This window comes from Poeciliopsis prolifica, unplaced genomic scaffold (genome assembly GCF_027474105.1).
Source record: "Poeciliopsis prolifica strain line A6 unplaced genomic scaffold, Auburn_PproV2 SCAFFOLD039, whole genome shotgun sequence".
In the NCBI taxonomy this organism is placed as follows: domain Eukaryota; kingdom Metazoa; phylum Chordata; class Actinopteri; order Cyprinodontiformes; family Poeciliidae; genus Poeciliopsis; species Poeciliopsis prolifica.
The window spans coordinates 1,427,949-1,437,792 of record NW_026562414.1 but is presented as its reverse complement, the minus strand read 5'-3'; the positions used below and the strand labels follow the sequence as shown (position 1 = coordinate 1,437,792).

Below are 9,844 nucleotides of genomic sequence, written 5' to 3'. Positions count from 1 at the left end.
TGTTCGTGTTGACGCAGAACTCAGAGCACCGTCAGACTGTTTACAACATCTTTAATCATATGAAGTGCCTGGCTTTGACTCACTCACACACACACCCACGTTTTACAATGTTACGTTACAGAGAATCTGTGATGATAAACACATTGATGTGAGGTCAGGAGACTGACACTCTGAAATCTTCAACCACCTCAAGGCTTACGGCATGCAGCAGTTCAAAACATACCTACAGCTGATCCAGTCACAGATTGCTTCTTGCCTCATGTAAACATACTTAATGATATTTGTTTCGGCTGTTACACTCTCTGGTGGATAAAGATATTTTATTTTTGTTTTTTGGAGGGCAGGCAACACTTGGGTTCCTGTACAGAAACACACTTGGAAACTTCTCATATTTTCCAACACCAAAACAACAGAACATATAATCACAGATGTGAACACACACAAAAAAAAAACTTTCATCACTTGTCTGAGAAGACAAACACAGCCAGAGGCACAGAATAAATAGCATGATGATGAGTGTCGGACTGCGGGGGTGGGGGGTTTCACTCGAACAGCAGGTCTTCGTCTGTCTCCTCCGTCAGCATGTTGAAGGGCTCGGCGATGGGTCCGAGGGCGGCCAGCCGGGCAGCGATCTCCAGCTCTGTCTTTTCCCTCAGCTGCTTCTTCTTCTCTTGGATTTTCTTCAGCCTATAAGGTAAGAACAATCAGGTGCAGGTTGGTAGTAAGCTGGGGATAAATCTAGTAGAAAAGTGAAACACCACAAACTTTAAAGCACTTATGAGACAGTCTAACAAAGGAGTGCATAAATGGGATACATGGTTTTCAAAATGAAATAAAATATTTGGTAGGAATAAGGGCCAAAAAAAATAGTAGACTTGTGCCATAAAACTGCCAGCTATGAAATGTAGATAGGTGGTTTTACAAAGTACGAATTCCAATTCCACGCCACACTTTTCAGATTTTTATTTTTAATGCTTTTGGAAACCATGTATCGCTTTTCTTCCACTTAACAATTATCCACTATGTTGTGTTTTTTTAATATATAAAATCCTAATAAAACATGTTCATGTTTGTGGTTCTAACATAATATTTGAAGATTTCAAGAGACATGAACAGTTTGCGTGACTCAAGTCTGACCAAACTGATTTTCCAATTTTGAAATGCTTTCATTAATATTTAAAGACGTGTTAGTGTGACATGGTTTCACCTGTAGAACTCCTCTCTTTCTCGCTCATCCAGCTCTGTGATGATGTAAGTGAGAGTGCGGTCGATCCTCGGAATAATCACTGCAGAGTGGAAATAAAGTCACACAAGCAATAAATAATCTGATATTCTTCTGAAGTCCCTGATGCAAACATTGGGTTTGAGCTTACCATGCTCAATAGCATTCACACGGCGGTTGGTAATCTTTATGGCTTCATCCAGAGTGACAAAAGATGTCTGCAAGCACAAATATGAACATGAGTCTTTGTTTTCTTAAAATGTAGCTGTAATTTAACAATATTGTAGAAATGGAAGAAACCCAGGCAATATGATTCTGTATTTGCAACAGCACCCTCTACCTGTAAGGATGCTAACTCCACCAGCAGCTCCACCGCTCTGGCGTAGTTCCGCTTCAGCCTGGACAGCTGCTCTCCTCCCCTGGCCAGACCGGTGAGTTCATAACCTGACAGAGACATGCAGGAAAGATCAGTGTCCAAAAGCTGATTGTGACAAACCCAAACTGACAAACTGGACTCCACTTACTGTCTCCGCCTTCCTGGTAGTGTTCAAAAACAGGGAGGGTGACACCTAGGAGGATAAAATCAGAACGGATGAGAGCGCCCCCGCTCACAGCGGCGACTTCAATGAAACATTTCTGAAGCTAACCTGCCACGTTGTCCTTTTTGGCTCGAACCTTCACCTGGGCTTTGTTGACATTCTGGATGACGGTTGTGCTGCGAACAAGTGACACTTTCTCAACACATCTGCTCTGAGCTGAGCACAACCGTGAAATCTCATAGCAATCCTCACCTGAAGTCTCCAGCTGTAAATTTGGCCTCAGCCAAAGAGAAAGCCGCCTCTCTCATCACCTCTCCCATCTTGGTTTTGGTCTAAAGGAAGCGACAAAAAGAATTTTAGGAAATGGAGGCTCTTTACCCGAAAGAAGCAAAGATGCTGGAATCTGAGTCACGACTGACTTCAATAATTTTACGAAGGATCTGACGGAAGCGCATGGAGAGGGCGTCAGATTTCTTCTTGAGCAGGCTGCGGCCGGTCTGCGCTCCTTTCAGCCGGGCTTTCATGATGGTCTGAGCCCTGCACACATCACGACAACACACACCTATAATGATGGACTGCCTGATAAATTGCTGATTTTAGCCACTGCACCTGCTGAAGAGGAACGGTTCCTTTGTCAAATTTGTACCAGACTGATGCCATGTTGAACATAGCTCAATCATTTCCTATTTTTAATAATTTCAGAATTTTGCCCACAGATTTTTAACAAAAATTTGATGGAAAACTAGGATGACAACAGAAAGTTTAGTTTGGATTTGAATGAGCTTTTCCAGTCTCAGACTTATGGATGTTCTGTATTTGTGTGCCATCTAAAAGTATTTTAGTGTGAATCCATACAACTTGGAACATAGTATCCAGAAAGTCTTCTGAGATATTAATATTGTCAAAGCTTTGTAAACCCCTTCAGCCTGTCCCAATAAGCCATATGCTATGATAAATTAAAATGAGCTTGATCACTTCTAAAATATTTTTTGAAGGAAAATTTTGTTCAGAGACAACATAATCAATTACATATATTGTTGAGGTTATGAGTTTTTTCCCCTGCTTTATTTATGGTTTTTGTGTTTTATTCTGGACATTTAAAATGTCTTCCAATAAGTGTTCTTTGCAAAATTGAAGTTTATTGGTCTTTGAGAGGAAAGATTTGCATAATTCTTCCTTTATTAATATATTACTTGAAAACTGTCTCAAAAATAGCAATACTATTGTTTATCGCAATGATTCATTCACCGTCTAGCAAAATTTGCTAACATGACAGTAGCTCTTCTTGAAACACACCTAAACCTTTATATTGTTACATATTTTTACCTTCCTTTTTGAAGGAGGGTAAGATAAAAAGTCTAAATATGAACAGAGATCAGTGGTTTGTATCTACAGACAACATTAACATGGACTTCTACGTGGCTTAGAAGCAAGTCTGACAATCATCCATCCAAGAATTGAGATCCAATGGTGTTAAGATTTGCTCTTTTTTTTTGAAATCTTACAGAGCTATTAGGAGAGAACACCAACACTCCCATGCTGAATCAAACGTGGCAATTTAAACTTTCCATTTACCCTCAGTATTACAATATCTTAAAAGTATTTGTGCCTTAAACTTTTCGACATTTTGTCACAACCTTCAGTGTTGCATAATGGTGGAATGAAAGGAAAAGGTGAACCTCACTTTTTTTTTTTTTTTTGCTCATAGAAATCCTAAGTGTCGTACTCATATTTATTTAACTCCGCAGCTCAGGACCAGAGTCAGGGTGAAATAAAAATATGGAACAAAAAGACAGTTATGTGCTGATCTGTGTTGGTCTTCCACATCAAATACATTGAAGCTGCAGGGTGACACTGTAGTCGAAATGGAAATCTCAGATGGACACTTCACACTTTTTGTTAGAAACATCACATGACCACAGAAGGTCTCTTCCTCTTTCAAACAGCTATCTGGCTCGTACATAAACTGTGACTGCATTTGAGTCACAGTGCAAAACAAAATGTCCTCCCGTTTTAGGAGAAGCGTGCAGATAATCACCAATCTCGTTTGAGCAGAAGCAAAAAAACAAAGAATAATATGATTTAGGTTACGTTATAATGACTGGCTACGAAAGGGGCAGCTTACATTCTGGAGGGGAATACGTCGATCCTGTCCTTTCCAGACATCTTCTCGTCTTTTAGTCGACTACGGCTGTCTTCTGTTTACTTCCTCGGTTTGAACTCGATCCTGTCGAGATACTTTTAATATCTATTTGCAATTTTACTAGTAAATGATGACATAAACGCGTTCATGTAAGATTAAGTACACAGATGAAGCTAATGGTCGTGATCTTGTCCGTCCGTGATGATCAGCTGGCCCCTGGTCATGTGACCACACCACCACTCGCTCTGCACATGCGCGCGTCGTGACGCTCCACGAATCCTTTCCGGGTCGCGAGAAGCTTAGCACATCCATGAACGCGAGCTAGCGGGCCCGATTTGTCATCTTAAAAACACAAGAAAGCGTCTTCGACGGCACCTTTGAACGCGTCCAGCGCAGAAATTCCCAGTTTATCGTCGTGTAACCACATGACACCGGTGAGTTTCTATTGATGGCTGAGATGTTCGGAGCCGTTCGGAGACGTGTGCCGCTAACAGCTAGCCCGGGCAGGAGGCGCATGTGATTTGGGAACCGGGTTGTTAGCATCGCAGCTAACAGATGTTAAAGCAGCTTTTTTCCCCCCCACTTTATTAAACCATCAGTGCTTGTTTATTTTTTTCGCTTTGGTGCTACAGATTTAATCACAACATCTGCTTGAGTGAACTATCCCGGGAATTGAGACGAACATTTTTGAAATGCTATTTTTCGTCCCAGTAAATGTTCATGTCAGTTGCTTTAAAAGCGTTGCATCATCCCATTCAAACACAAAACTACGTAAAAGATAAAATACTTGAGCCTGAGCATCAAAGTAGGCAATTATTCCGATAACCTTCTTTACATGTGAACGCATCACATGTAAAGGCGGTTGAGAGACGGGGATCATTTTTGTCCATGTTAGTTTGTAGAGATGACTGTCTTCTGTAGCCACATATACTGCTTCCATACTTCCTTCATACGCCCTCATGGATTTTGGAGGATATTTTATAGTATTTCTAACTATAGGGTCAAATACACACTTCTTTTTTCTGTTTAATGCAAATCGACTAATATGTGTCTTTTTGCGGCATCAAAGACATCTTTCTGTAAAATATTGGTTACTGGTTCTCTCCACTCAATTTCATAGCACAATTGAAGCAGTAATTGAGTCAGTAACTTAACTTACATGCGTCCAGGTCATCTAATTAAAAGTAAATGGTAAATTGTAGTACGAAACTAGAATTTTAAGCCAATGAATAACAGTGTATTCTGTTCCAAAGATGTCTCCACCAACACAAAAGGTCTGACTCTGGTGGCGCAGCCACGAAAACTATAAACACTTTAAACTGGATGCTGAAATCAGCAAGTTGCCTCCACAAGTGTAATTATACTTTTAAGCTAATTTAATCCCCATACCTGCTTGTAGATCTCTGAGCCGTTTCTGTGAGGACTTAAGGGGATCACAGCAGTTTCCTGAGGTAGATTTTAAAGGTGTGAAGTGTTTTGACATAAAGTTAAGTATAAAATATCAAGAAGATGAAGCCTAAGTTGTCTTTTCCTGCTTTTTTTGGGGGGGAGGAGGGGTTTAAGCAGCTGCTCAGCTTAGATAAGAACTGCTGGTTTTAACTCCTTTGTGCATCCATTCAGACATTCCGCCTGCTGTTTTTTTATTTTTTGTCAGTAACCTAATTGTAAACATTTCTTCCGTTTGTTTCCTCGCAGCGATGCCGGGTCTAAGCTGTAGGTTTTACCAGCACCGGTTCCCAGAGGTGGAGGACGTGGTCATGGTGAACGTGCGGTCAATTGCCGAGATGGGGGCCTATGTCAGCCTCCTGGAGTACAACAACATCGAGGGCATGATCCTCCTGAGCGAGTTGTCGCGCCGACGTATCCGCTCCATCAACAAGCTCATCCGCATCGGCCGCAACGAGTGCGTCGTCGTCATCCGAGTCGACAAAGAAAAAGGTGAGCGCGCACGGGCGGAGAGAAATGAAAATTAAGAGCATTTTAAATGCACAAATAATCACATGGATGCTAATCATACACACATCTGACCTTTGACATCATCAACTGACCATTTAATTAATCCTATTAATCTCTTGTTCCACATTTGAATCTTCTTCAGATCATTTTGGTTACTGTACTTCAAAGAAGTTTCATCCAAATGTATTTATTTGTCAACATATTTTTTTATCTTAATAATTTGATGTTGCTATTTTTTTTTAAATTACAAAAACCTTTCAGCCAATCTTTGATCAATTAAATAGTTTTGTCAGTGTGTTTAACTCTGAAATGCAAGCAAACCTGAGGGTTAAGTTTACTTCGATGGTGATTTTCCAACCTTGGTGGTTTTAAATAAGGTAGCAGAAAAAAATTTATGAAATCCTGCCTCTTATTTTTATGGTTGGCTGATTAGCCTCTCAATAGTAAAACCACCCAGCCCAATATTTATTATTGTGACTCAAAATAATATGTAACTTGATCTTATAATTAACTTTTATTATTTTGAGCATTGTTCACATGCTCAAAATAAACTACTTAGTTGTTTATGTAGAGTATAACCAATGTTAGCCTTTTGTTTGAAGCTATTTTTGTCTTTTGTTTAATAATGTGAATAAAATATATCTAATCCTGGACTTTCAGTTGTTTTTCTTAAATGATGATAAATGTTTGTTAATTTTGTTAAGCATCCACACTCTGCTTTAGATCAGTGATCCATTCACATCTTGCTGCTGGTCTGTTAACAGGAACTAGAGAACAGGAAATGTAAAACTCCAGCTTCACTAAACTGAATGTTGTTTATGTATTTACTTTTTAAATATTGCTACTGGTTTCTACAGTTTATGCCCCCTAATAAATCACTTCTAAATTTATCAGATTTGCTCCATGAAAATGAAGGGCAAAAGTTTCTCTGTAAGAGTGACCATGCGCTTTTGTCAACTTTTCCCCTGCAGGATACATCGACTTATCAAAAAGAAGAGTTTCACCAGAGGAGGCCATCAAGTGTGAAGATAAATTTACCAAATCTAAAACTGTAAGTTTTATAATTAATCCTTGTTTTCCTGCTTTCAAGTATTTCTTTACTTTTGCGAGGAGGAGTCAGGAGTCAGCTGACGTTTGCACTGCGCCGATTCCTGCAGGTTTACAGCATCCTGCGGCACGTGGCAGAGGTTCTGGAGTACACCAAGGACGAGCAGCTAGAAAGCTTGTACCAGCGCACCGCCTGGGTCTTCGACGAGAAGTACAAGCGGCCAGGATACGGCGCTTACGACGTCTTCAAACAGGCCGTGTCGTGAGTCCCACGCAAGATTCCACCCAAAGTCTGAATGCAATCAGCTTCCTGTTGTTTTTTAACAGCAAATGCTCCATTTTAACAGAGATCCCACCATCCTGGACGGTTTGGATTTAACGGAGGAGGAGCGCAGCGTGCTGATCGATAACATCAACAGGCGGCTAACGCCGCAGGCTGTCAAAATCAGAGCAGGTTTGTTAACTCTCGGATGAATTGCGCAAGACGCAGATGAACGGATGATTCGTTTATTTTCCTCTGCAGATATTGAAGTTGCATGCTACGGCTATGAGGGCATTGATGCGGTGAAAGAAGCGCTGAGGGCCGGACTCGCCTGCTCCACTGAGGTCATGCCCATCAAGGTGATACCTCCACCTCCTCCATCTTTTCTATTATTAATGTTTAATTACCGCCACCAAAGCTAACTGTGGTTTGTGTTTGTTTTTAGATCAACCTGATTGCCCCGCCTCGATACGTGATGACCACGACCACCCTGGAGCGGACAGAAGGCCTGTCTGTCCTCAACCAGGCCATGGCTGCGATCAAGGAGAAGATAGAAGAGAAGAGAGGCGTCTTTAACATCCAGATGGAGGTGAGGAATTCCCTCTGCCTTTAGGGACAGAAGATTTATCAACGTTTCCACAATGTTCTGTTTTAAGTTATTGGAGTTTGGAGGGAAAATGCTACCTTTGATTTTTCTCTAAAGCAGATAATCCACCCCTGTGAAGAAATCTGATCAAAAAAGCAGATTGTAGGAAATCAAAGATGAATTTGCATACATTTGGTAGAGCGATCCACCAAGTCTTTTAGTGGATCGCTGTACCCAATGTAAACACCTTTAGACTAAATTATACATTTTTGTTGGGAATGAAGCTCGACCTGAGTTAGATATGATGGAGAGCATTTATAGAACATCAATTTCTAGTCTGTCAATAGTTTCTTGGACTTTGACTAGGCCATTCTAGCACACAAATAGCTTGGATCTAAACCATTGTTTCTAGCTTTGTTCTGCTGGAAGATAAATCTGTGTTAGTCATTTTTGGAGCCTCAAAATGTTTTTTTCTTTGGATTACCTTGTAATTAGTTCCATTATTTATTGACAATTTTTGGTTTTGCTACTGAACAAAAACTTTTTCTCAACAAAGGTTTGCATATAAGGGCAGAAATTTCAGTTGACCATATAATCTTGTTCCACATGCTTGCTGTATCCCCCTAGAAAAACTAGAAAAATTGATCTTTTATGGCCTTTTTTTTTCTCGCCTTACTTCCATAGAGAGAGAACATAACTCCTCTCCTTAACAAACAATCCTGCATAGTTACCATGGGCCTCTTGGCTGCTTCTCTGATTAATGATCTACTAACCAACTGTGATTTTCTCCACTTTGTCGATCTCCGGTACTCTTCATGTTCTCTAGTAAACTTCTGATTTCTCCTGAGGGATCAGCAGAGGGGGATGAATATAAATGCACACCACACTTACCAGATTTTTATTTTTGTAAAATCCCTTTCTTTTAACTTCCCAGTAACATGTTACTTTGGGTTGGTCCATTACACCAAGTAATGAATAAAAGTATTAGAAGTTTGTGGACCTGTAAAACTATAATCTAAGGATCCTCTGATAGGACTAAATAATTAACTCCAATCATGTGAGTTTCTGTTATCCATGACATCTGGACATTTAGAAAGATGTGACTAAGCAACCTGAATTTTATGGTTTAAATGCGTTTTGCCTCATTAATAGTTGAAGTACTTTTGAACCCGACTGTCTTTCTCTTTGTATTTAATGTTACATGTTCAAAGGTTTACATGTTGTGCCCTTGAACAAGACTTTATTATTTTTGTTCCCGACAGCCCAAGGTGGTGACGGACACGGATGAGACTGAGCTCGCCCGGCAGCTGGAGAGGCTAGAAAGGGAGAATGCTGAGGTGGACGGAGACGACGACGCTGAAGAGATGGAGGCCAAAACTGAGGACTAAAGAGACGAAGAATCAAAGGAAAAGTCATGGACAGGCCTGCTAGTCAGTTTCAACTGTCAGGTTGCAAACATTTAAGTCATTTTTACTCGATTGGCAAAAGAAAAGGATCTTCTCAACCCCACATGAACACAAGGATGACTAAGTAAGTGTAACAGCAGGATAGTTTCAGTCTGAATAAACAGAAGCTGTTCAGTGGCCTTCACTTACCTTTTGCTTCAGAGCTCAGCCTCTTCAGTATCCAGTGCTCCAAATCTCCGAGTGGTCAGTGAACGCGACTGACCGAAGGGACAGAAGAAGCTCATGTATCGACCGCATTCAGTTGTGATATCTTCCAGTTCCAAGGTGTTTTACCAGCAAGATCTGCTCTGTGTGTAGCTCACATGACATCAATAAATTTCTGGAAATTTTCTTCTCAGTGAGTCTTGTTCAGTGAAAAGCCTAAACATGGTGTTTGCAACTTTTTGTTGCAAACACGAGAAGTGCTTGCAACTTCTCGTGTTTGCATCTTTGCTAACATCTTTGCTAGCTGGCTAGCTTTTTGCATCTGGTGGGTAAGAGCAAATATCTTACTTATTGGCTCATGTGTCTTTAAAAATCTTAGGACTTAGTTAGACCTGCCTAAAAGCTTTAATCAAGGAAACCAATCCCAAAAAAACATTTGAATTAAGTCATTTAAAACTAAACATACTTATAGCCTGTAA

At 40.4% G+C, this 9,844-nt stretch overlaps 2 protein-coding genes across 2 annotated transcripts; one reads left to right on the top strand and one right to left on the bottom strand.

Annotated features, from left to right (window-relative positions):
• Window positions 1–34: 34 nt before the first annotated feature.
• atp6v1d (ATPase H+ transporting V1 subunit D) lies at window positions 35–4,121 on the bottom strand. Its single transcript, XM_055054160.1, has 9 exons — window positions 3,887–4,121; window positions 2,181–2,298; window positions 2,014–2,093; window positions 1,870–1,937; window positions 1,747–1,791; window positions 1,563–1,666; window positions 1,374–1,440; window positions 1,208–1,286; window positions 35–687 (listed from the first exon to the last, which is right to left on the bottom strand). The coding sequence occupies exons 1-9, from the start codon at window positions 3,925–3,927 to the stop codon at window positions 543–545; spliced, it is 747 nt and encodes a 248-aa protein (XP_054910135.1). The 5' UTR covers window positions 3,928–4,121; the 3' UTR covers window positions 35–542.
• Window positions 4,122–4,184: 63 nt separating this feature from the next.
• Window positions 4,185–9,558, top strand: eif2s1b (eukaryotic translation initiation factor 2, subunit 1 alpha b). Its single transcript, XM_055054159.1, has 8 exons — window positions 4,185–4,338; window positions 5,600–5,842; window positions 6,832–6,911; window positions 7,018–7,169; window positions 7,255–7,361; window positions 7,431–7,528; window positions 7,615–7,758; window positions 9,018–9,558. Exons 2-8 carry the CDS (start codon window positions 5,602–5,604, stop codon window positions 9,141–9,143), a joined length of 948 nt encoding a protein of 315 aa, XP_054910134.1. The 5' UTR covers window positions 4,185–4,338; window positions 5,600–5,601; the 3' UTR covers window positions 9,144–9,558.
• The last annotated feature ends 286 nt before the right edge of the window (window positions 9,559–9,844 follow it).

What these genes read in the sequence shown, in the direction of transcription:
- atp6v1d (XM_055054160.1), bottom strand. Translation starts at nt 3,927, where the DNA reads ATGTCTGGAAAGGACAGGATCGACGTATTCCCCTCCAGAAT. An exon ending in TTTACAGCTGGAGACTTCAG is followed by an intron (nt 1,938 to 2,013) that starts GTGAGGATTGCT and finishes ACTTGTTCGCAG; the next exon opens with CACAACCGTCATCCAGAATG. An exon ending in TGTGAATGCTATTGAGCATG is followed by an intron (nt 1,287 to 1,373) that starts GTAAGCTCAAAC and finishes TCCACTCTGCAG; the next exon opens with TGATTATTCCGAGGATCGAC.
- eif2s1b (XM_055054159.1), top strand. Translation starts at nt 5,602, where the DNA reads ATGCCGGGTCTAAGCTGTAGGTTTTACCAGCACCGGTTCCCAGAGGTG. An exon ending in GGCTGTCAAAATCAGAGCAG is followed by an intron (nt 7,362 to 7,430) that starts GTTTGTTAACTC and finishes TTTCCTCTGCAG; the next exon opens with ATATTGAAGTTGCATGCTAC. An exon ending in CTGAGGTCATGCCCATCAAG is followed by an intron (nt 7,529 to 7,614) that starts GTGATACCTCCA and finishes GTTTGTTTTTAG; the next exon opens with ATCAACCTGATTGCCCCGCC.